The sequence below is a fragment of the Lithobates pipiens genome, unplaced genomic scaffold (genome assembly GCF_037356315.1).
Source record: "Lithobates pipiens isolate NorthernLeopardFrog02 unplaced genomic scaffold, aLitPip1_a1.2 Scaffold_1, whole genome shotgun sequence".
NCBI lineage: Eukaryota > Metazoa > Chordata > Amphibia > Anura > Ranidae > Lithobates > Lithobates pipiens.
Genome location: NW_027507685.1, coordinates 23779785 through 23807063, shown reverse-complemented (window position 1 = coordinate 23807063; position 27279 = coordinate 23779785). Strand labels below are relative to the sequence as shown.

The following is a 27279-nucleotide window of genomic DNA, read 5'->3' as shown; positions in this document are numbered from 1 at the left end:
TCAATAAAGCTCTATCTATGGTAATGCACTAGGTCAGTGTGCCTTCCTTTTTTGTTTCGTAAGGGTTTACAACCACTTTAATGAAGTAGAACTTTTGGATATGGGGGGTGGGGGAGCATGTAATCTCCCCTAAAGGATTCTCCTTGGTGGTAACATTTCCAGGCCTGAACACGGTCACACACCCATTCAAGGCATTGCCCTTTTAGGAAACCTGAACCCTTGCCTGGATACTTTAAGTAACTGACCTAGAACAAGTATTTAGATTTAGGTTTTTGACTTTTCTGATTTGTATACTTGTCCCAGGTGAGGGACTCAACATATTGAGGCTAGTGACTCAGCATAAAAGGCCATGCCACCGAGCATTTTAGAAGAAAACCAGAAATGGCAACCCTTTGTTTTTCTTCACAACAGTTTCTCTTTCATTACCTTTGTGGTTTTTGTTTAGTTTCAACAAAACTATTTGAAAAAAATAAAAGCAGCAAGGGTGCAGAGATTAGAAAGATAGTACCAAATGTATGTACAAAACATATCACATAGATGTACAAAATAGTGTCACTATGTGATATAGATTTACAAAACCTATCACATAGTGACACTATTTTGTACATCTATGTGATATGTTTTGTACATACATTTGGTACTATCTTTCTAATACCTGAGCCCTTGCTACTTTCTTTAAATTTTTATATGATTGACTGGATTGTCCCCTGATTTTATTGAGGAGCTATAGGATTGTTTCCTTTAAGGCATACACTTGCATTAGGGATATCATTTCCACATATGGACGATCATAAATTTATAAGCCTATTTATTAAGCTCCAGATGGCCCTAAACATGTGTATATAGTGTACGCAAGAATTATTTTGGCTGTCCACCAAAACTATTCGCCTTGGTGAATGTAAAGGACAATGGTGGGCTGGATAAAAGGGTATTGTCATGTAGATGAACTCGATCTAAAGGTGTACTCATCATTCACTACACAAAACAAAAAACACTCAACCATGGACTCCAAATGAATTCCAAAATATCGGAAAACTTCCAAAATAGGGGGGAAAAAAAAAAGGGGGGGGGGGGGGAAGAAAAAGCCATTGCTGCCATTAAGTAAAAACACTGCATGCATTAATTTAGCTATAGTAAGTGTAGTTCACTACAATATAGCTTTTTAAAACAAAACCACCAAGAAGGCCAATTATTAAATAAATAATTTTCTTCCTGGAAAAATGTGTATACAAGGCAGTCTGAATGACAGATTCAATAAAATACCACTAATTCTTTTATGATTTGTCAGGGCTGGCAGTAACTGAATAAACAGATGGCTCAGTAATTACAATATCAAATTCTACGCTTAACAAACCAAATTAAACTTCCAGGCCACACTCTGGTGCTCTGAACCTACACTGGCAGAATCCTTGCCCATTACATCTTTAAGATCTGAGAGCTGCCAATGTTCAGAACAGTTCTTGAACACCCATCCAAAACATGCCCTCATCCCCTCAAGTTACTTTATTTTTTTATTATTGCTTCTATGCTTTGCGAAGGAAGTGTGTCATTTTTTATTGTTTATTCATGTATTTTCATATACTACATTATTTTTTTAAAGCTTTCCAGAATCATCTTTTTTTTTTAGTAAGTTTCCAATGTTAAAAAAAAATACGCAACTTGTATGCATGTATTTTTGGACTATTTTACAAGTTTTAGAGTGTTTGGTAAAGAAGAGCAATCATTGTTCTTTTTGTCTTTTTTTATTCTACATGCACATACAGATTATACATTATTATTGTCTTCAAACTCACCTGGATGAGACATTTCAATGACCTCATTGTCATCTCCATTGTTGTTGTATATGACCACCGCTCTGGCTCCCACCATAGCAGCAGCATTGATTTTATCACCGAAGGTGCAGCCCCCTCCTCGCTGTATAAGTGCAATCCAAGGTCCATTCCAGTTCTCTGGAATACTGAAGTTCACATTGGATGTACATGCATAAAAATTAGAATTCCTATGATTCTTTGGTAGAACCACCAGTCCAAAAGCCCTGTCCACTGGCGAGTCGTTGCCAAAGACCCCAATCTCTCCCTCTTCAAACAGTGTTCTGTTGTCCAACACGTAGGAGAGATTTACATTGGCTGTCCACAGAACATCAGCTTTGGAGTTCTGTACACCTAGAAAATACAGCAGCAAGGAAACCAAGGTTCCTCCTGATTGAAGCCTCATTTTTTTTTTTTTTTTTCCCTACAAGTCAGACCGTTCTAACAAGGAACCAACTCTACTCAATCTGCACTAGAAAGTGTATCTGTGATGTAGAAACCAGATCTGTTCTCTTCACTCTGCCCAGTGATTCTAAAGTGAACTCCTCCCTGCATTACCTGCACCGCAGGTGCTCTACACAACCTTCCCAGGGGCGGGGAATTCACTTAACCCTTTTCTGCTACTTCACATTATTCTATGTTCTATTCAACAGGTACTACCAGTTGTCAGATAGCATAGTTCAGAGCTCTCTGAAAAAGCATCAGTATTGAATAAACATTTTTCGCTTTATGTTGAAGCAGAGTTATAGCATTTCTAGCCTGTAGCAAGATACTGTGTTGCACAATACAGTGCTCTATTATATATATATATATATATATATATATATATATATATATATATATATATATATATATATATATGCATATATTTTTTGCACTTTAAGGAGAAGTTACACCTACAAACATTTGGGCGTAGATATAAAGTTGGGCTAATGTGTATTTATGGAAATACATCAGTGTCTATGTTACCCTGGTTTACGTCACATAGTGATCATTCTCTCTCCTCAATAAGCTCAGTTGTGCATGTTTGCCCAATGGGAATCTACATGTTTATACAATAACCTATTGTGTCTGAAGATACAAACGGGATAGTTTACCCTTAGCTTGTAAACACCTGCCTGAAATTTATCCATTTAGGAGACACTAACTGTAAGCCCTTGTACACACGGTCGGACATTCCGACAACAAAAGATTGTGTCCGACAACAAAAGATTTTGTGCGACGGATTTTGGCCGAAACTGGTGTTGCATACACACGGTCGGACAAAGTTGTGGGAAAATCCGATCGTTCGTAACGTGATGACGTTATTTAGTTACGACAGGACTACGTTAAGGCTAGTAGCCAATAGCTTTGGTCTAGGAATTTGATCTGAGCCTGCGTGGCACTTTGTCCGATCGGAATTCTCTACAAATGATCAGACAAAGTCCGATCGTATCATATTGTCGGAAAATTTTATAGCCCGACTCTAAAACTTTGTTGGTTGGATATTCCGACGGAAACAGTCCGATGGAGCCCACACACGATTCGGATTATCCGACAACACTGTCTGATCGGACATTTTCCGTCGGAATGTCCGACCGTGTGTACAAGGGCTTAGGGTTTCAAACACAATGGCATAACTTTTTTTTAATATTCAAGCTTTTTTGGAGCTTTACATCACCATTCACATCAAGCTTGGCAGTACTGAAACTTGATAAAAGTGTGCTTAATTGGATAAGCATGATAGCCAGGCAACTGGCATTTTCAAAAGGAGAGGCGTGAGGTGCCTTTAAATTCTGTTTATAGCCTGTTGTGCCTGTGAGGTAGATTTACTAAATGCAAATATAGACGGAGCACTGTGCAAGTGCATTTGCATTTTTATTTCTTAGTAAATGTCAATGTGGTAAAGCTTCACTTTGTAATGGAACACCCAATCAGGTGCAAGGGGAAAAAAAAAAAACTCTTGCTTGCACATGATTGGATGATGGAAATCAGCAGAGCTTTACCGCATTTACTAAGCTCCGGGGAAAATGAGTGCAACTACACTTGCAAAGTAAACAGTCTGTTTGCCTTTAGCTCCTTCTGCTTGATTCCAAGCATGTGTGAACTTTTGTGTGACGAACTTGTGTACGCGCGATCGGAAATTCCGACAACAAGTTCTGTTGGCGGAAAATTTGAGAACCTGCTCTCGAAAAAATGTTTGATGGAGCATACACACGGTCAGACTTTCCGACAACAAGCTCACATCGAACATTTGTTGTTGGAGAATATGATCATGTGTACGGAGCATTAAGGTTTTTTTTCAAGGCTCTGTGTAGGCCATTCAAATTCTTTTATTCAAGCTCATGAAACTTGAGTAATGCTTGTCCTTTGGAACTGCCCTGATCTTGCAAACACCTCAATCCTTCTGGCACTGTAGTTTCAGATTTGAATTTGGCAACGCTGTTCCATAAACTTGCAACACACAATATCCATGACACATTGGCGGCACAGTGGTGTAGTGTTTGCCACTTTCGCCTAGCAGTAAAAAGGGTCGCTGGTTCAAATCCCAACCACTAAACTACCTGCCTGGAGTTTGCATGTTCTCCCTGTGCCTGCGTGGGTTTTCCTCAGACAATCCAAAGACATGCAGGTAGGTTAATTGGCTTGTGTCCAAAATTGGCCCTAGTATATGAATGAGGACCTTGGATTATGGGCTCCTTGAGGGTAGGGACCAATGTGAGTGTGTGATGTACAATGTAAAGGGATAGGGACAATTGTAGACACTTGAACTGGATGGACTGGTGTCTTTATGTAACATTTAAGCCTCATACACAGGATCGGATTTTCGGCAGGGAATTGTGTGATGACAGACTGTTTGCCTAAAATCCAACTGTAAAGCCTCGTACACACGATCAGATTTTCCGATGGGAAATGTGTGATGACAAGCTGTTGGAGGAAAATCCAACCGTGTGTACGCTCCATCGAGCAATTGTGGGATTTTCCATGGACAAATGTTGGATAGCAGGTTTTCGAACTTTCCGCAGACAAATGTGTGTTGTCAGATTTTCCCATCATGTGTACACAAGTCCGTCGAACAAAAGTCCAAAGTACAAACACGCATGCTCGAAAGCATGGACGAGCCAGAAGCAGTCGGTTTTGTAAACTAGCGTTCGTAATGGAGAATTAACATTTGTGATGTGGCAAATTATGAAATCTCGAAATGCAGCGCACATTCTCTTCTTCTTTAATGGGATAATAATGAAGCTACTTTGCTGGTGATACTGATGGAGTTATTGCAAATTCATTTTCAAAGGTTTTTTACCTAGTGATATCAAGAATAATATTATTTTGTTTTTTCTTTGGACAAGTTACCACAACACCATTCTTGCCTAGTTTTTAAGATCAAATTTAGAACTATTTTTTTCAATGTAACTGCCTACTCCCAAAATGCCACTTGAAGTAAAACACATAGCCAAGTATTATTCTACACAATTTTTTTTATTGTGCATTAAAAAAAAAAAAAAAAAAAAGGAAGCAAATAAAATTAGACATGCTATCTTCCAATAGAAAGTACCCAAAAAGTGCATTCCCTGCATCCAAAAATATAGAAAATATACCAAATTAAATCATTATTCAACCAAAAAAAAATAATGTCAAAGCAATAACTCCAAGGCCAATAATAAATAACACGTTATCTCCTCCAATTCTGCAACATGTCTGGTTGATGAACGGCCGTTTTAAAAAACTAACTGAAAAGCATGAAATGAAAAGCATGAAATGAAAAGTGTGAATCAACACTCACCAAATTTCTACTAACATGAAATTAGCAGAAGGAGCCCAAAGGGTGGCACTAAAGAGCTGAAAAAATATGTAGTACGTCACTACGTTCATGGTTGTTGGCACACAATTGTGTGCCGTGTGTACACAAGACAAGTTTGGGCCAATGCCCTTCGGACAAAAGTCCACGGTTTTGTTGGCCAACAATCCAATCATGTGTACGAGGCTTAAGTATGCTCCTTCAGACAATTGTTGTCCAACTTTCCACCAACAAATGTTGGATTGCAGGCTAGTAAATTTTCGGCGGACAATGGTCTGTTGTCAGGTTTTCATATTGTGTGTACACAAGTCCATCACACAAAAGTCCAAAGTACAAACACACATGCTCAGAATCATTGCACACCAAACATGACATTAGCAGAAGGTGCCCAAAGGGTGGTGCTCGAGAGCTGAAATTCCACAGTCACTACGTTTGTGTTTGTTGGCCGACAATTGTGTACCGTTTGTATGCAACACAAGTTCCTGGCACATGCCCTTTGGACAAAAGTCTGACACTCTGTTGGCCAACAATTCGATCGTGTGTACGAGGCTTAAAGGCAACTAACATGGAGTTCAGCAAACACTATTGTATTGAGTACTTCAAAGTAGTACGAGTTAATTACAGAAACACTTGCCTAACAGCAATAAACATTTGGATGATGTAAGAAACAAGCAGAGTGGATTCAAGTAACAATGAATAGGCAGATTAAAACAGATAATAAGGAATCACTTGGTAAAACAGTATGAACTGTAGTGGTGCTTTCTAATGGTACAGCAGTAGCTGTGGAAGGAGGCCTGCCACCAATGCAGTCAGGCTTCGGGGTGATATTGCTAAGGATGGTAAGCGTTCTCTATAGGTGGAGGGAAGGTACCCCTAGGGCAGTGATGGCGAACCTTGGCACTCCAGATGTTTTGAAACTACATTTCCCATGAATTCTCATGATGCTCAACTACACTTCAGAGTGCAGGAGCATCATGGGAAATGTAGTTCCAAAACATCTGGGGTGCCAAGGTTCGCCATCACTGCCCTAGGGGGTGATAGATATTTGGCTAGCAAAGAGGCAGTTTGTGCTGAAGACTGTATCGTCTGCCCGCAGTTGGTTGGGGCCTTAACACTAAGGCCGCGTACACACGCGGGGACTGTTCGGCCAACTTTGTCCGCTGAACAGTGTTTCGGCGGACAGTCCGCCCGTGTGTGGGCGTTCAGCGGACAGTTTCAGCGAACAGTCCGCTGAACAAGGTTTTTCGGAATTTCCGAAAAACTGTCCGCTGAAACCTTGTTTCAGCGAACAGTTCCCTCGTGTGTAGGCTTGTTTGACAAACTAAGTTCCGCGCATGCTCAGAAAGGATTTACACGCCGAAAGTTATAATGCAGTGTATAGGACGTCGTATTTTTCGTCCCGTCGTACGTGCCGTTCACGTCATCGCGCACGGTTTCAGCAAACTGTTCGTCCGTCGTGTGTGGCCATGTCCGTCCATGCTAATTTTGAGCGGACTGTTTGCCGAAACTGTTTGATGGACAAATTTGGCCGAACAGTCCCCGCGTGTGTACGCGGCCTTACAGCATACAGTAGGTGCTGATAATTAAGTCTGCATGCAGTGATGGCAAGGTAACAAGTTAACTAAGAAGGGGAAAGTAAGGGTGTTTGCTAACAGTGTCCATGTATAAAAGAAACAGAGTAAATTCTAGACAGACTGCCCTGTCACCAATTCCAATTGAAGCTAAGATTTCAGTGCAAGAAGATGGAATGAGCAGGTTTTGGATGGCAGTAGATTAGATTGGTGATTGCACAGGGACTGTGGTAGCGTTGGCAGGAAGCCCCAGGTGGAGATCGAAGCGGATGTCTCTATGCCACTGAGAATAACAGTGTGACTGAGTATAAGGCAATGAGTTGCACAATGTCAACAAACCTCTGGTGCTGCCACAGATTGATCTGAAGACTGCTACTGGTGTGAGACTTTATCTTCAATATGGCTCCTGTCTGACCTGTAATGCCGCGTACACACGGGCGGACTGTATGGCGTACTTAGTCCGTCGAAACACATTTCAGCGGACAGTCCGCTTGTGTGTGGGCTTCAGCGGACTTTTTCAGCGTGCAGTCTGGCGTACTAAGTATTTCGGATTTTTCGAAATTCTGTCCGTCGTACTTTGGTTTCAGCGGACAATCCGCTCGTCAGTAGGCTAGTTCGACGGACTAAGAATGGCGCATGCCCAGAAAGGATTTACACGGCGGAAGGGTGCTTTGCTGTGTATTGGACTTCCTATTTCTAGTCCCGTCGTACGTGCTGTACACGTCATCGCGCAAGCTTTCGACGGACTGTTTGGGTATCCGTGTGTGGTCAAGTCCGTTCAGTCGAAAGTATGACGGACTGTCCGTCGGATTGTATGATGGACTAAGTACGCCATACAGTCCGCTCGTGTGTACGCGGCATAAGATGTCCCTTGGCCAAGAGAGCAAGCCTGCCAGTAATAAACTCTTGTGGCTCCAGGAAAACTAGGATTGATAGTCCAAAACCAGCTTGACTCCTCAAAAGATCTTAGCTGTTAAACAAGTCCCAAGTCTCAAGACTCTGCTGAAAATCAGGAAAGACGATCTCCCTCTACAGCAGGGTTTCTCAACTAGCGGGGGGGAAGACGTATAACTGATTCCATAGTGTTTCTCTCCCAGCTGGCTGCAGAAAGAGAAGCCAGATTTCAGCTGCTGCAGGGACAGACACACGCAACACACACCGATCACTCTCTCTCCTTCCCACATCCGCTTCCCTTGCTGCCGGGGGCCCCTGGAGCATGGGCAGGGTGGCAATGGGGGGTGGTTAGGACATGCTCAGTTTATTTGTAGAATAAAAATTGTATGCAAGTAATGACAAATTATATAAACAATCAGTTTATAAAGGCTTAAACATAAAAACATAATGGAAATATACCCTGCTCTCTGGTATTTAAAAGGTCCTTGTGTAAGATAACAGCTCTGAAATCAGGCTGTCTGGCATTTGAAATCATTGAAAATAAATATGCCCTTTCAGTAAATGTATTAAGTTTTTCTGTGGGTGCCAGCGTTAAAAAAGGGATTAAAGCCTTCACCCAGAAACTACAGACATGTAGGTTTAACTTCAAGTAGAAGTAAAAGCAAATATTCTTTTCATTTTGGATGGAGGCTTTGCTGTATATAATTCTGACTCCTAAACTATGTACATTACATATATCGGACCCCTGCACTATATATGTTACCCTACTGAGACCACTGCACTTTGTTACCCACCTCATTCCCCTGTACTATGTACACTACCCTTGGCAGATCCCTGCCTATCAATTGCCGCCACTGTGCCCATCAAACGCAGCCACTGTGCCATCAATTGCAGCCACTGTGCCCATCATTTGCCTTCACTGTGCCATCAAATGCAGCCACTGTGCCCCATAAAATCTGCCACTGTGCCATCAAACGCAGCACTGTGCCCATCAATTGCCACCACTGTGACATCAAACATAGCCACTGTGCCCATCAATTGCCGCCACTGTGCCCATCAATTGCCATCACTGTGCCAAACTCAGCCACTGTGCCCATCAATTGCTGGTACTGTGTCCTCAAATCCAGTCACTGTGCCATCAAATGCAGCCACTGTGCCATCAAATGCAACCACTGTGCCCATCAATTGCTGCCACAGGGCCCATCAATTGCTCCCACTGTGCCCCATCAAACGCAACCACTGTGCCATATCAAATGTTGTCAGTGTGCCCAGCGCCGTCTGCACTTACCTGTCTGGGTGGAACAGCTCCTTGATGTCTTCTCCCGTCCTCTCTTCCTTTCCTCTGCTATGATTGAATGCCGGACGCCCAATCACAGCGCCTGTCATTTCAGCCAATCAGGTGATGGGTAACAGATCCGAGCACCTGATTGGCGAAGATGGGGTTTAGTGTTAGGAAAGCCAATATTCATTCACTTTTCTAACACAGCATGGCGCTCGCAGGTCACCTATGGTCACCTATGGCGGCTTTAATCAGGTGCTTCAAAAACACCCCCTGCCTCTGTAATTCAGGCACCCTGCACCTGAAAAGGGGCCAGGTACCTGAATAGGGGGTGGCAGCAACGTTCATAGATTCATACAATGCATGAATCTATCTATTAGTGCTAGAGGGGTGGCTGGAGAGGGGGGCGGTGCCCGTGTGCCCTTATGGACACACTGCCTCTGCCCCACACCCCTGCACTATGTACATTACCCCCCCCCCCCTCACTAGACCCTTGCACTTTACCCACCCCAGATCCCTGCCCTATGTGCAGTACCCATCCTAGAGCCCTGTACATACACTATATTACCAAATCTATTTGGAAGCCTGCCTTTACACGCACATAAACTTTAATGGCATCCCAGTCTTAGTCTGTAGGGTTCAATATTAAGTTGGCCCACCCTTTGCACCTATACCAGCTTCAACTCTTCTGTGAAGGCTGTCCATGAGGTTTAGGAGTGTGTATTTCACATGGGAATATTTGTCCAAACTTCCAGAAGAGCATTTGTGAGGTTGGTCAAGAAGTTCTGGCTCGCAGTCTTTGCTCTTATTCATCCCAAAGGTGTTCTATCGGGTTAAGGTACAGGCCAGTCAAGTTCCTCCACCCCAAACTCGCTCATCCATGGTCTTTATGGACCTTGCTTTGTGCACTAGTGCGTAGTCATGTTGGAACCGGAAGGGGCCATCCCAAAACTGTTGCCACAAAGTTGGGAGCTTGAAACTGTCCAAAATGTATTGGTGTGTTGATGCCTTAAGCGTTGCCTTTACTAGAACTAAGGAGACAAGCCCAACCCCTGAACAACAACCCCACACCATAATCCCCCCCCCCCTCCACCAAATGATTTGGAAAGTGTGGCCCAATACTTTTGGCTATATAGTGTGGATGAGTGAGTTTGGGGTGGAGGAACTTGTCTGGCCTGCACAGAGTGCTGACCTCAACCTGATAGAACACCTTTGGGCAGAATTATTGTGGAGACTGCGAGCCAGGCTGCTTGGGAAAAGCTGGTTATGGGGGAAAGGGGAGGGAATCCCCTGCTTTACACTGAATGGGCTGGATATGATTTTAAATGCAAAAAAAAACATAAATGGTTACTAGTGCTTTTGGGAAATAATACTGTAAACTGTCCATGCTTTCTAAACACATATTTTTGTTTTTCTCCAGCTTAACAGCAGGTTTGGAATATTGAGATTTTTTTTTTTTTTTTGCTAAGCTCAACGAAGATTCAGCCTTATTCTGTAAACAATGTAATTATATAACAGTAAAATATATTTAATGGGGTTGAATTTCTCACAAAGCTAAATGGCTATGGAAATGTTAATTAAATGTTAGCAATTACACATATAGTATTCTCACAGCCTGATGCTAATGATAAGAAAGCAAACATCTTTTTGATGCTATTGGCAGCCATCCTATAGCTCCAGCTATTGTCCAATAACTACACGGTAGTTTCTGTTTGACCAGCTCACCACATTTACTGACTGAATGACTCTTGCTTAATTCAGCTAGCATGTGGTTACTGTAAATGACATTGTAAATGACTCCTTCCTATACTCTTGAACATACAATGAGAAATGTATTGATCGTAGCCAACAAACCCACACTAGTTCAGATTGACAAACACCTATAGCATTCATTTTTCCTATTTTCTCGTTCAAACATTTTTATTTTATGTTAAAATAAATTACATGTACAGAATATAAGACAAATTATGTGATACCAGAAATAAAAAGTAGACATATTGAAGTACGAATGATAGAAAGCAAAGAAGAATTTCAAGATATTCTCGTGGGAATGACAATAAATGGCCTTATATATTTTAGAATTTGAAAACATTCTTATAGCTGAGTTTTAAACATTTTAATCCCAAGAAAATATAAATATGTCTAAAAGAAAATATATGATTTTAAAGTTTTGACCATAACTTCTAAAGTATGTTTATAGTAAGTATTATATAGTAAGGGAAGAACATAAAAGGTATATAAGAGGGGAAGGGGAGGGAATAATTCTCCGGAGGAGGTTTTATATATCATCTAATGTTGTAATTCTATAAAAAATCTTAATCACCATAACAATAAAACTCGGTTGTCAATATTATCTGACGTATAATATTTAATCCAGGGTCTCCATATGATATCAAACTTTGTCATCTGGTTTTTATCTATAGCGTCCATTTTAGCATGGATGAAAGATTTCCTATTTTCTTTACTAGTAGGATGTTTGAGCAGTCATGGAACAGTTCACTATTCTTAGCCTATTGCTGTTTTAAGTGCTGTTGTGTTTAAGAGAGAAGTATGTTTCTTTGGGGTTTTTTTTTGGCAATTCATACTTACCCAGGTGGATGCAGCATTAGCCCTTGTACACACGGTCGGAGAATCCGTCGGAATGTGTCCTATCGGACCGTGTCGTCGGATAATCCGACTGTGTGTGGTATGCATCGGACTGATTCCATCGGAATATCCGTCAGACCCAATTTTCCAACATGTTGGAAATATTTCCCGACCAACTGGTTCGATCGGACATACTCCGATCATGTTTAGAGAATTTTGATCGGACCAAGTGCCACGCATGCTCAGATCAAATTCCTACATTAAGCTACTGGATACTAGCCTGAACGTAGTCCCATCGTAACGAAAATTACGTCATCACACTCTGAATGATCGGATTTTTCGACAACTTAGTCTGACCGTGTGTATGCAACAGTTTCGGACAAGATCCGAGGGACAAAATCCTACGGATTTGGTTGTAGAAATCTCCGACCGTGTGTACAGGGGCTTAGACAGATGCTGCATCTGTCACTCGCCGCCTTTTCACTGAGAAGCAAGACACCAAACATTGCCGATGGCTCGGTTCTCTCACCTCCCCAAGAGGAGAGCTGCTGACTGCCAGTCAGCATCTCTACTGATCTGCCCCCCCCCCCCCCCCGCGCTCATCGAAGCGCTGAGCTGTGGATGGCCGGGGAGCAGCTGTCTCAACGTCTTTCAGTGGCTCGCTGAGAGGCTGAGACTGCCATCAGTCTAGGCAGCTAGCGGACGCAGACTTCAGAAGTCGGAATGACGGGCTGCCTCAACTGATCCTGGTGATGTTCCAAAACTAATTGCACCCTTAGGAGAAGCCCAGCCTAAAAAGCTCTGAATTTTTTTTTACATTTCTTACTATTTTTCTCCTCATATACCCAAAACATTTTTGTTTTAAGTTTTATTTATATAAATATACGTCACTTCCTGTCCTGTGTACTAATGAGCTCCCTCCGCCCTTCCCAGCGACAACCGACCATGACAGCACTGTGAGGGTGGAAATGATAAGTGGCGTCACAACCGCCTGTATCACTTCCACATGAAAGCTGACAGTCGGTTTTACTAAAGTACACACACTATGGTATAGCAGCCAGGATTGTGTCAAAAAAATACGTCTGCTACAAACATCCGAAGCCACCTTATATTAGTGCCGGCCCTGTCCTGGTGTTTCTGTCAGTCCCTCTATTTTCCTATTAAAAACTGACCACACTAAGCAGGAGAGCACCATCAGTTCTCTAGATGTGCAATCTTTTTGATGGGAATATTAGTGTGCTTTTTGTTCTCCTCCCATAGCTCCTATGCAGCTTAGAACAAAGGGGATTTAATCACTTCTAAAAAAGGGAATAAAAGGTATTTATATATATATTTCTGTCACTCTTTGAACGACAATTGCGCGGTCATTCAACTCTGTACCCAAATTAAATTTTTATAATTTTTTCCCACAAATCGGTGGTATTTGATCACCTCTGGGTTTTTAATTTTTTGTTGAAAAAACCTGAATTAAAATTTTGCAAACAGGCAATTTGTCTCCTTCATTGATGTACGCTGATGAGGCTGCACTGATGGGCACTGATGAGACTGCATTGATGGGCACTAATAGGTGGCACTGATAGGTGGCATTTATACTCCCTATCTATGTCATGGAACCCAGGGTGTTGCAGACACAAGTTTAGGGGCCCGTGCTTGCATATGAGCATTGTGAGTAAATGAACACCCTGCTATAGAAATAACATGTTCCTTTCACCTTGAGCCAAACTATGCAATACCTTCCAAAAATTACTGCCAAGCTTTTCCAGTATCTTAAAACTACTGTAGGCAAATAAAGAGAAAACTATAATTCCATTTGTCTTCAATCCCTTATCTTTGTTTAAATGGTCTAAATGGATGACTGAAATGAATAAACAACATTTATTTTGGTTCAAAGCTCTCATTGTTAAAGAGACAAGGTCTCATTTACACACCTTTCATATTTCTAGCCAAATAGTTGAATACACGGTTAACACAAATACACAAAATCTGTTATATCTTCCAAAACAAGTCGTGCACATATTCTTGCAAAACCCTCATCGCTTGTGTGTTAAAATCCAGCATAACTAAAAGTCATTAGAAATGTGGTGACTACAATTTCTGCCGTCTTCTGAAAATGTCAATTGTCTTCATTACTGTCTGGGTCACTGGCCCAAAACAAGTATGCAGCAAGTGAAATCAGACTCTTAATCTGCTTGCTCGCAGTCAATGACTCTGAAGCCATTATGCCAGTGAGACAACCAAGCAACTAGCTTATCAGAATAAGTAATCAATAATAGCAGCCCCTTTCTTGCTCTCAGCACAGGTTTCTTTTCAAGTGAACATGTGCTGTGCCTATGTAGGGCAAACCAACAAGTTCACTTCATTCCTGGGTCCCACAGCTTCTAGACTCAGATCATGTGTAGAGAATTCCGATCGGACAAAGTGCCACGCATGCTCAGATCAAATTCCTACACCAAAGCTATTGGCTACTAGCGTGAACGTAGTCCCGTCGTAACGAAATAACGTCATCACGTTCTGAACGATCGGATTTTCCGACAACTTGGTCCGACCGTGTGTATGCAACAGTTTCGGACACAATCCGTCGGACAAAATCCGTCGGACAAAATCCAACGGATTTGGTTGGTAGAATGTCCGACCGTGTGTACAAGGGCTTAGTCCGGTCGTGTGTGGCCAACTCCGTTCATTCAGAAAGTCCATCGGACCTCCGCCGAAAGTCCGTCGGGAAGACCGTCGGACCTGAAAAGTCCGGTCGTGTGTACGCGGCATAATACTTACTTTCCTTTTAAAGTGACATACCCAGTACTTCTAAATATGGAGGAGCGTGTCACTTGTTCCTCTTCTTCCAATGTTACACTACAGGACTTCTTCTCTTTAACGCCTTGTTCACAGTGCGCACGTGTGTTGTGCATAAGGCAGTTCATTGATTTAAATTGTCACGCCAAAGAAGCTTAGGGACCAAATTTTGGCCTGAGCCAGGAAATGCGTAAACCCTTGTATTATCGGCACCCCATCTGCAACAATAAAAATGACTACTTTGGAAGAATGAGTTGACAGATTTTCAATTTTTACGTTGTGTCCTGATGTTTGGAAGACACCATAAGCCAGCTCACCAACCGCTCACTCCCTTGGAAAATCATAGCAGCCATTGCTTTCTTTTCTACAGATTTTGCCCTTGTGGTTTTCCGCTCGACAATCGCTGCAACATCTAATCGTGTTTGAAGTGCCAGAATGAATGGCATCCAAATGCGCATTGTACGTTTTGCCGTTATTTGGAATGGCTGGCAGAATCGTGGTGGTTCTGCCCACAATTCTGGTGAGGGAGCAGAAGAAAGGTAATTATAGGTAGGGGCAGCATTGAAGTGGACCTGATACAATGCCCTGAAAAGGCAAATGACAGATTTACTTTAAGGAAGGTGACATAACATTTTAAAGACTGCAGTTTTGCTGCCGACTCTGTGGCACTGCCCCACCTCCTCTATTTGGTAAAGCCTACCTGAGTTTTTTCCTTTCTAAAGCCCATCTACATATCCCTCTCTTGCATCTAATTTGTGTCTTTTTATCTCCCTAGAGTTCAGCTTAGCCTATGAGTTTCCAGTCAAAACAGGTTCTTCCAGTTCACCATACAAAGAGAGCGCATAACTTAAAGGTTTTAGTTTCTACATAGTCTGCCCAGCCCCACATTACAATACACATCGCATTTCAGTATCTAAAGGAGTGGGGAATGTCAACTAAGCAAAATGTATAATGTGAACCTGTAAATCTGTTTTCACAATGAATGTTTAATCATGTGGGGGGATTAAATCAAGATGTGTGCTTGCACATGATGATCATACAATGTTGAGCAAAGTGAACATTGTCTACTTCTTTATTTGGCCACCCCCCTGACTCAGTGATATTCTGCTCCAGGGTAAGAAAAGTAATTACCATTCATTTTATTCTGCCATTGCAAAGGCACATGCAAAGAATATATTATAGGTGCATAATAGGCATAGCTGCTAGCAAACACAGAGGGTTGGATGATATAATCCTTCATGGTTGGTCACTAAAGCAGCCATATGTAGCCCAATGTCTACAAGAGATATGATTGATTTGGGTGTTGCTTTCAATAATTGGTTCAGGTAGGTGGTAATACCAAATTGAAACACTTGCAACTGATGTAAGTGCTCAATGCCACACAATTCTTTCCTACATTGTTGGAAAACCTCTGTGATAAGCTATTGATTCCTTTTCTTGATCAGAATGGAAGAAGCCTTTCACCTCTTGTGTACAGAAAAGGTCCGTGGTCAGTCTCAGTAGTGTGGTTCACACAAAAGCACAAGTAAACCTGTCACTAATGTTCTATAGCAGGGGTCTCCAATCTTTCTAAATGAAAGGCCAGTTTATGGTGCTTCAGAATTTATAGGGGCCAGACTATGACCATTGGGATTAGAAAATGTCTTGGCATCAGTGGGAATAAACAATGTCTCATCTTTGGTATTAAGGTAATTATTAGTGCCCCATCATTGGTATCAGTGGGAGGAATGGTGCCCCATCATTGTTATCAGTGGGAGGAATAGTGCCCCGTCATTGGGAGAAATAGTTCCCCATCATTGGTGTCATTGGGAGGAACAGTGCCTCATCATTGGTGTCAGTGGGAGGAATAGTTCCCCATCATTGATGTAATTGGGAGGAATAGTTCCCCATCATTGGTGTCAGTGGAAGGGATAGTGCCCCATCATTGGTGTCTTTGGGAGGAATAGTGCCCCATCATTGGTGTCAGTGGGAGGAACAGTGCCCCATCATTATTGTCAGTGGAAGGAATAGTGCCCCATCATTGGTATCAGTGGGAAGAATAGTGTCCCATTATTGGTGTCAGTGGGAGGAATAGTGCCCCAAGGGTCGGACAAAGGAAAGCAAATGGCCACATTCAGCCCCTGGGCTGCAGTTTGGAAACCAATGCCCCCTCTTGGGCATGGAGTTCACCGGAGTCCTCTTCCACTTCTCCATGACAGCATCACAAAGCTGGTAGATGTTAGAGACCTTACGCTCCTCCACCTTCCGTTTGAGGATGCCCCACAGATGCTCAGTAGGGTTTAGGTTGGGAAACATGCTTGGCCAGTCCATCTCCTTTACCTTCAGCTTCTTTAGCAAGGCAGTGGTCATCTTGGAGGTGTGTTTGGGGTCGTTATCATGTTGGAATACTGCCTTGCGGCCCAGTCTCCGAAGGGAGGGGATCATGCTCTGCTTCAGTATTGTACATGTTGGCATTCATGGTTCCCTCAATGAACTGTAGTTCCCCAGTATCGGCAGCACTCATGCAGCCCCAGACCATGACACTCCCAGCACTATGCTTGACTGTAGGCAAGACACACTTATCTTTGTACTCCTCTCCTGGTTGCCGGCACTCATGCTTTACACCATCTGAACCAAATAAGTTTATCTTGGTCTCATCAGACCACAGACAATGGTTCTAGTAATCCATGTCCTTGTCTTCAGCAAACATACATCAGCAGAGTAATAGAAGCCCCTTCCAAGGATCTTCCCCTGCAGATGCCAAACAGGGAAAGATCATGTGACCACACAACAAAGCTGCAGGAACAAGGTACTTAAAAAATAAAAAAATACAGTGGCACGATATATGTGATTTATCTAAATGAATTGTGACTTCTATGTTTGGTATCACTTTAAACACAGTTAAAACTATAACTCAAAACGTTAAATTTCTCTCTTTTTTTTTTTTTTAGCCATCAAATGTTTTTTTTTTTAATCTCACTTTAGAATAGACTACTGTAATTAATGTGATCTTCTATTATTATTATTATACAGGATTTATATAGCGCTTACAGTTTGTGCAGTGCTTTACAACGTGAGGGCGGACAGTACAGTTACAAAACAATTCCATCGTTTTAGGAAGAACAATGTGTTTTTAAACTATTATATAATACAGTTTAAACTAGTTATATATACAGGACATTCAATAAATACACTGTATGTCCTCCAGATAAACATATTTTTTTAATTAGGAGTGTTTTACGCAAGGAAATATTCTGGGCTGAGCATTATGCATCTATTTATGCATACCTGCCAACTTGAGATGATAAAGAGGTACATCTTTTAGCACAATAATGTAGGTAAGGACACACTCCTGCTACCTCCCAGTTTTATGGCGCACAACCAATTAATATAAAAAAATTATTGGTTGAACCAACAAGTGCTTTTTTTACCACTATTTAAATTTTCAATTAATCAAATGCAGTAATATAACGTCTGGATGAAAGGTTTAGTGCATTATAAGACTTTTGGTAATTAAATAATCAATATTTTCCAGACACGTATGCATCAAAATGAGGAACAACTAAGGAGGAAAGAGGAGCAATGGTATTTAGTTCCAAGAGAGGGGCAACCCCTCAAATTAAGGACAGTTGGGGGGTATGAAAAATGTACTGGAGATATGGCTTTATCTTAAAGGGGGCAAAAGCTAGGCAAGTATCAGTGGCAGCGGGTGTTTTTTTTTTCTTTGGGGGGGCGGCAAACAACTCCCCCCCACGGCACCTCAAACCACCCCTCGTTGTCTGCCAGTCCACCGGTACTTACCCCATCTAAGCAGCAGGCAAATTGGGCAGCAGATCGGGCATTGCCGCGCACATCCAGCAGCAGCGGTGATCAGGCATCTGCGGGCACATCGAGCAGCAGCAGGGATCAGGCATCTGCGGGCACATCAGGCAGCGGCAGGGATCGTGGCATTGGTGGGCACATCGGGCAGCGACATGGATCGGGGCATCAGCGCACATCAGGCTGCGGGGGCCATCAGGTTGCGGCGGCCATCCGCTCCTGTGTCTTCTCCTCCTCACTTCTGCCGTGCGTCTCCTCTCCTCCTAAGCATTCAAAGGCCTGTCCTTTCAGCCAATTAGGTGACGGGTATCAGACTCGCTTCCAGTTTGACTGGGAGGAGTATCAGTGTTGCAACAGCGAATATTCATTCACTGTTGTAAAACCTGGGTGGGCTCATGGCGCATTCCTCTGTGCCATGACCCTACCCTATTTTGAAGCCTATTAGAGCCTCTGGTTCTAATCAGGTGCTTCTTCTGAGTAGCATGGGGTCCCGCTGCTACATATCCCCCCCTTTATTTCAAACCAGAGGGAGGAACACATGAACCCATCACTAGGGATAGGACACCTCTGAGCCAGCTATTAACTCTGTAGGCCCAACTCTGTTTCAGGGTATGTTTCCACCAGCACTTCACCTTGGCACCTCCGTGCCAACTATCAGCAGCAGGAGTCCTAACCTGTCCCACCTTCTTTCTAAAGGGGCACACCACCCACATTTTGTTCCAGGTGAGTTTCCACAAGCACTTCTTCCTGAGCCGTGGGCTCCTACTAATCTCTCTACTATGCCTTCTACCTTCTGGCCTCAGGATCCTACATTTCCTTTTACCTCCTCCAGACCTACTCTCCCAGAGCTGTGGGGGACCTACTCTTATGACACCTGTCAGGGACTGACCTCTCTCACTACCTGACTCAGCACTAACCAACATCATCTGTCACTAATTCCTCTGTGATTACCCTTGGCAACCAAACCATCTGAGATTAACACCACATCCTTCTGTTTCCTTTTCAAATTTTTTTATTGTTATGTAAAATAATGCATATCAGTTTCCAATATAAAGAGAACTTAAGGCTTACATGTATATGGCTCAACAATATGCCATATCAGAGACATGTTAACAATACAACATACATAACAGAAGGGAGGCACAAGGCCTTCAAAGCCACATCCTTCTGTTTAACCTAAATAGCAACATTCTACAATAGATTATTTAACTCAATATTGTCAATGTCATCAGGACGTTTTGTCCCCTTGTTTGCTAGGAGAGTGTTTGTGGAGGGACCACCTACAGGCAAGTAGTTACTCCGTAAGGGGACTTCCCACAGTTACACATTGACCCCTGTTGTCCAATACTGTCCTACCAATGAACACTTTTTGCCACATTTCTCCACACCAATCTCTTTAAGCATTTCTGTGTTCATTGGTACCTCAACCAATACCTCCAAACTGTCCAACAGTGCTCTAGAATGCCTCTTATACACAACATCAGTATGAAGTAACCCAGCACCCTGTGAGAAAACCTTCAACAGGCATGTACTGGCCATTGGGACTACTGGGAGTTTCCCGGTGGGCCGATGATTCAGTGGGCCACTCTGATGTAAGGGGGCCGCTGATGGGACACTCTCATGTAAGGGGCTGCTGATGGGACACTCTGATGTAAGGGGCTGCTGATGGGACACTCTGATGTAAGGGGACTGCTGATGGGACACTCTGATGTAAGGGGCTGCTGATGGGACACTCTGATGTAAGGGGACTGCTGATGGGACACTCTGATGTAAGGGGACTGCTGATGGGACACTCTGATGTAAGGGGCTGCTTATGGGACACTCTAATGTAAGGGGGTGCTGATGGGACACTCTGATATAAGGGGGCTGCTGATGGGACACTCTGATGTAAGGAGGTGCTGATGGGACACCCTGATGTTATGGGGCTGCTGATGGGACACTCTGATGTAAGGGGGCTGCTGATGGGACACTCTGATGTAAGGGGGTGCTGATGGGACACTCTGATGTAAGGGGGTGCTGATGGGACACTCAAAATGTAAGTGGGCCGGTCTGGATGAAGTCCAGGGCCAAATTTCTGTCCCAGTCCAGCCCTGACCTTCAACATGGGCTTACACACATCATCGTTACCAACACTGTTATTTCCTGTCAGAGTGTCTCCGGGTACCTTAAACTGCAACTCTCTGCGGGTGATGGACAGAATTCCTGCTACTACCTGTGTCCACAACTAATTGTAAGATTGGGATGATTAGACTCAAGCGGTAGGTGCGTTTCAATGAGTTGCGCCAGTCCAAAACTATATTTTTAAGGGCATGGTAGTTCATTGTGGTTTAAAAGAACGGAAAAGTTCACAAAAGATATCAGTAGCCCACACAGAGGGTTCCACCATTACTGTACTTCAGCCTCCTGGCTTACTCTATTGCCACATGGCTGCTTCAGGCCTCAAGCCAAGGCCTTAGGTCTGCTCCTGTCATAACTTACTCACACTCAGCTCCTTGCAGCTCCTGGTATCACCTCCTTCTGCTCTGTCACAGACTAAACCTACCTACTGTAGACATGCACGCTCTGGCTGCCCCATGCAGCCTCTCTGACTCCTAGACAGGATAGGAGTCCACCTGACCCCCATGCACAGACCTCCTGTCTGTTGGGTGGAGCCCTGAGCCATAGTCAGGTTACAACTAGTAGCCCAGCACATGCCCGTGCAATCACTGTGCTGGCCTCTCCAAACATCTGGAGTAATACACCCATCTTCTGAGTAGTACGGGTTCCCACTGCTACAGAGCATTTTTATGAGAAAATTATTTTAGGCGAAATTAAGGAAGTTAGTTAAAAAAAAAAACATGTGCGGCTTAGTATATCAATGTCAGTGAGTTAATATTTTAAAGACCTTGTTTTTACTGCTTTATTTTTCTTAGTTAGGCCAGGACTGTTCTTATTTAAATCAATATACTTTCTATAAAGCTAAGGGCAGTCTTAGATCAAGACTAAGGCCGCGTACACACGCGCGGACTGTTGGCCCAACCTTGTCCGCTGAACAGTGTTTGGGCGGACAGTCCGCTCGTGTGTGGGCTTTCAGCGGACAGTTTCAGCGGACAGTTGGACGGACAAGGTTTTACGGAAATTCCGAAAAACTGTCCGCTGAAACCTTGTTTCAACGAACAGTCCGCCCGTGTGTAGGCTTGTTCGTCAAACTAAGTTCCGCGCATGCTCAGAAAGGATTTTCAAGCCGAAAGTTATAATGCAGTGTATAGGACGTCGTATTTTGCGTCCCGTCGTACGTGCCGTTCACGTCATCGCGCACGGTTTCAGCAAACTGTTCGTTCGTCGTGTGTGGCCATGTCCGTCCATGCTAAGTTTGAGCGGACTGTTCGCTCAAACTGTTGGACGGACAAAGTTGGGCCAACAGTCCGCGCGTGTGTACGCGGCCTAACAGAGCATAATCTACTTGTCTCACCTGTGTCTCACCCTAAATAAGGTCCCTGGAAAAACTGCCAGTATCTTTTCATTTTTCCATAGTCCAATAACATACACATGGCCTCTAGAAATAAGAATTTCCAAATCAAATTATGGTACAATAGGCAAGTGTAATTGTACTTTCAGGTAAATGTTAAACTAATTACTGAAAATAAACACTTACTGCATCTGCTTTTTTTTTTTTTTTGAATGAATGAATGAATGAATGTTACATCTATAAAGGAGCTTTAAGAAATTAAGGTGTAATGGGACAGTCTCGGACTTGAAGAAATTTAATCATTCCAAAATTAGCTGAGCAAACAGCATGTCTGTCATCATCCGTGCAGCCTGCTGCCACCTCATCTGGGATGTGCTGCTCCTTGAGTATTGATGCAAAACAAGGCAAACAGCAGATCACATGTTAAAGCGGTTTTGTACAGAAAATTGCAAGTTCATCTTATTCAGAGGCGGCTCTCCAATTAGGCAAATTAGGCGATCGCCTTAGGCCTCACGATCGCAGGGGCCTCGCCATCGCTGAATTTGCCTGATATGTGGAGTGCCAGGATCCCCATCCCTTGCTCTCCCCGCCAGCCGCCGGCAAATGACAGGTGCAGTCCGAGAAGGAGACCTCCTTCACCCCCCTGCTTGAGCCGCCGCTGAAAGACTGAAGGGTTCTCTGTGCTTCCTGCCCATTCCCCCTCCAGAGCAGCAGAAGATCGCAGCGGCTGTGTCTGTGTGGACAGAGAGAGCAGCAGCAGCAGCAGCTGTGGGCTTTTCTCCCCCCTCCTCCTCTCATCACTGTAGTCGGGAGCTGTGCTGACTATGTTTCTTCCCCCTCCTTCTTATTGTGCAAGAAAAAAAAAAACACTAAACTGAAGCAGAGAGGAGAATTGTGGGAATTGTAGTCCCGAGGTCTGGACATTGCAACTCCACTGGAAGAAACTGCAGCCCTCAGCGTGTCCAGCTGAAGAGGAGGGAAAGAGAGCCAGGAGCTCAGGAGAGCTTTTGGGGAAGTGCACCCAGAACTCCAGCGAGAGAGAGAGAATCTCATTGCACTGCACCACCAGGGAAAGCCACACAGCCAGCACCATCCCTTGTGAAGAAAGGCATGAAGTTATGTCCAGAATACAGATCTGGGTGCTACCCAGCGGAATCGCCACAGGAAACCCAGAATGAGCTGTATCCCCAGGTATGGTAAGAGGGTCACTCGGCCATTATCTACTGCCATCTATAGGAACTGCCCACCCTGTTATTCTTTGGCCCGAAGGGTGCTCTCAGACTGGGGCGTCAGCAGTAAAGCACCGCTAATTTTAGCGGCCATTTACTGTAGTTTTTGCAGAGGTTTTCAGCCGCTAGCTGGGTGCTTTTAACCCCCAGTAGCGGACAAAAAATGGTTAAAACCACCTGCAAAGCGCCGCTTTGCCGGTAGTTCAGCAGCGCTGACCATTAATTTCCATGGGCAGGAGCAGTGGAGGAGTGGTGTGTACACCGCTCCTTCACCACTCCAAAGATGCTGCTTGCAGGAGTTTTTATAACATCCTGCAAGCGCAGCACCTCAGTTCACACTGCCCTATGCGGATGGCTGGGAGTGTCAATGAAATGTTAATGACACCCCCAGATCCGTCCGCATATCGCAGTGCGATCTGCACACTCGCACAGGAATCGGATCGCATGGTGTGAACACCCATGCGATCCGATTCTGCTGCGGACCAAAAAAAGGGTCCCGTGCAAGTTTGCTGCGGGAGCGATGCGAATTCAGCCATACTATCTGTATGGCTGAACTTGCATCGCTACGGAGATCGGATGTGATTTGCACTGCAGTGCGGTGCGAATCGCATCCGGATCTCCCCCCGCAGCAAATTGAACCCAGCCTTAGTGCTAGTTTACACTGCAACAATGTCCGACATTGAATGCGATTTGTACCACACTGCAGTGCAAATCGCATGCAATTTCTGTGCAATGCGATTTCAGCCATACAGCTAGTATGGCTGAATTCACATTGCATTCAGACCAAACTTACACAGGACCCCTTTTCTGATCCGCAGCAGAATCGTAACGCATGGGTTTTCACACCCATGCAATCAGATTCCTGTCCGAATTTGCAGTTTGCACTGCAATATGTGAACTGATTTGGGAGTGTCATTAACTTTTATTTAACACTCCCAGCAGTTTGTGCCATCGGGTGACATGTGATGCGGGAACCCACAGTGGGTTTGCAGGTGTGATGCGAGAATCCTGCGAATCCACTGCGGGTTCCCGCATTGCAGTGCAAACTGTCAATTCAGACATGAATCAGATCACATGGGTGTGAACACCCATGCAATCCAATTCTGGTGCGGGCCAAAAAAGGGTCCTTCACATGTGATTTGCACTGCAGTGTGAAAAACTGGTGTGAACCAAGCCTAAAAACTTCCCTATAACAGTGGCCCCAGGGCTATGGCCCGCACTACCATATGACGGCTTAAGCCGCCACCTCAGGGGCTAGGATAGGGGGGCAGTAAAATGCTAATCACCAGCCACTTGCTGGGGATTCTGATTTTTACAGTGCTGAATGTGTTTTTTTTTTGTTTTTGTTTTTTTACACACCAAGCCACTATAGCAGCTAGGAGTATGTGTACGTGTATGTGTATGTGTATGTGTACAGCCAACTGTGACCTTTCATGTGGAAGTGTTACAAGTGGCTGTGAAGCCGCCTATCATTTCCACAACTGCCACGATGTGCAACCCCCTTCACCGTGTTTACCGGGCATCACTGTCTCACCTGCGGGCCCGCTGCTTTTATGGTGGGTGGCACTGAGAAGGGTGGCAGGAGCTCAGCAGACCTTCGTCCACTTAGCCACCCTCCTGTACACAGACTGAGAAGTGTGATGTATGATGTCAGGGGCGGCTGGGCCAGGGTTCACAGTGGCAATTTCCCCCTAGGCCACCCTAACCTATGGTGAAAACAGCCGGCAGCTGCTGCCCGCTGCCTTTATTTTTTTCTCTCCTGTAGGAGGTTGGGCCGGAGGCTTAGGGGGGTGTATTTTTTTCCATTATCTGTGTCCCTTTCTGATGATGATGTGCTGGTCGGAGCAGATGGACTATTTCTTCAGTTTCCAGGATATGCCCATTCAGCTCCGCACACATGTTCTTCTGCCTTGGCTAAAATCCCAGCCAGTCATTTTCCTCCGCTCCCCACCCAGTAGTAGCCGGGGCCCAGAGAGGGAGACCTGAGAGGCTGTGAGGCAGGTGGCGAAGGCGACGGGCAGAGAGAGGCAGCTGAGCTCAGCTGATGATGTCCAGCAGCAGGAATAGAGGGGAAGCAGATCCAATCGTGGGGCTGCCAGTGCCTTCAAGACTTCAACACAGGTGTGCTTTGGGGGTGTCTGTGAATAGACTACATTGCATCCTATGTAAACAAGGCAGTTCGCCATTCTGTCAGTATGGAAGACATTGATCCTGTGTTCCTGCAAAGCAGGTACAGTGATCCATGTCTTCCCTTAGTAAAAGCACCTCCCCCACAGTGCGAAAACACTTGTTAGGCACACATTTAACCCATTGATTGCCCTAGATGTTATCCCCTTCCCAGCCATTGTCATTAGTACAGTGACAGTACATATTTTTAGCACTGATCACTGTATTAATGTCACTGGTTTCTACAAAGTATCAAAAGTGTCACTTAGTGTCCGTTTTGTCCACCGCAATATCGCAGTCCCGCTATGAGTCACTGATTGCTGCCATTACTAGAAAAAAAAATAAAAAATGTCCCCGGATTTCATTTTAAAAATCTGGTCACCTTACCTTAACACTGCTGTGCTCAGGCAGCGTTAGGAGCCCTGTCTCACTTAAGACCCCTTTCACACTGAGGGCGTTTTGCAGGCGTAATAGCGTTAAAAATAGCGCCTGCAAAATGCCCTAAAACAGCTGCTGCATGCACTCCAGTGTGAAAGCCTAAGGGCTTTCACACTGGAACAGTGCGCTGGCAGGGCGTCAGAAAAACTCCTGCCAGCAGCTTCTTTGGAGCTGTGAACTCACCGCTGCTCCCAATTGAAATCAATGGGGCAGCGCTGTGATACCGCTGCCAAAACGCTACTCCAGCAGCATTTTGCAGGTGGATTTAACCCCTTTTTGGCCGCTAGCTAGTTAAAACCCCCCCCCACTAATGGCCCAATAGTGCAGCTAAAACAACAGTAAAGCGGCGCTAAAAATAGTGCCACTTTACCACTGACACCCTAGGCGGCTCGGTGTGAAAGGGCCCTAAGCATGCCGAACATCTGATTTGCAGCACTTTAAAAACATTACAAGACATCTTAATGCTGCTGTGTGCAGGCAACGTTAAGAGCCCTGTTACACTCACCTCTCGCCTAACCTAAGACTCCTGATGTTCTGCCTGCCAGCCATTGAGGAGTGATGTTGCGTCCCCGTACATCACTTCTCCCATCCACCGCAGGAGAATCTCAATCTGGGAACGCCTTCTGCGTATTTTAAGGGCATCAGTGGGGCCTCATGTCTAAGTTTTGCCTAAGGCCTCACAATGCCTAGAGCCGCCCCTGATCTTATTCAAATGGCTTTGGAACATAGATGCAGTTATGACCATTGAAATAAAATAATATGCAGTATTTACCTTTTATTTTTAATGTTTATGGCGACTTCCGGGCTCCTCTGAGATCTTTATGCCATAAAGTATAGCATATGGGTGTACAGTATTAAATACTGCAATGTATAACCGTGGGTACTGGTGTCTACCCATACACATGTATGTGGGGTATTTTTCAAAATGTAAAGTTTTACTTTTATGATTTTACACGCACACCATTTTCTGTAATGCATGCTTATGGGAAAAGATATACTGCAGCTATGGTTCATGGGTGCCAAAACAACAGATGTATTTTACACTGTACACCTATACTCTATAGTTATACATAGACATATTCTGTGGCCTGACCTGCACTCCACCACAAAGCTTCTGTCTTCACCCAGGCTGTCTGACTACCAAGTGACTTTACGCTGAAGAGAATGTAGGAAACTCTGTTGAGATTTTGGGTAGAGGCTTTGCAGGCCCAGGTAGGCCACGCAGTGAAAATGTTGGGAGGACTAAGTTGTAGGTGAAAGGAGGGTTACAGTTGATGTGTTCCAGGATCATCAGGTTACAGAACGAGGAGAAATGTGGATGGGTGCAGTACAACAAAGCCTAGAAAAAAGTTGAACTACCTACCTGTTATGCCGCATGCACACGATCGGACTATCCAGCGGACCAGAGTCTTTCAAGCAGACTTTGAAAGAAGTCTTGACTCAAAATTGTCCGCTGGACTCGTCTTTCCGGCGGACAATCCGCTGGTCTGTGTG

At 44.1% G+C, this 27279-nt stretch overlaps 1 protein-coding gene across 3 annotated transcripts in view; it reads right to left on the bottom strand.

The window, feature by feature from the left end:
* RNF128 (ring finger protein 128) overlaps nucleotides 1-27279 on the bottom strand; it is a 176286-nt gene that overhangs the window by 89778 nt on the left and 59229 nt on the right. Inside the window, exon 1 of one of the 3 annotated variants that reach the window (XM_077485039.1) lies at nucleotides 1794-2354. The exons of 1 other annotated variant lie outside the window; for it this stretch is intronic. In XM_077485039.1, the coding sequence (XP_077341165.1) occupies nucleotides 1794-2214 (421 nt within the window). In that variant the 5' untranslated portion in view covers nucleotides 2215-2354. Of the gene's footprint in view, nucleotides 1-1793; nucleotides 2355-27279 lie in introns of those variants that run through there. One more of the 3 variants, XM_077485095.1, reaches the window with a different exon arrangement.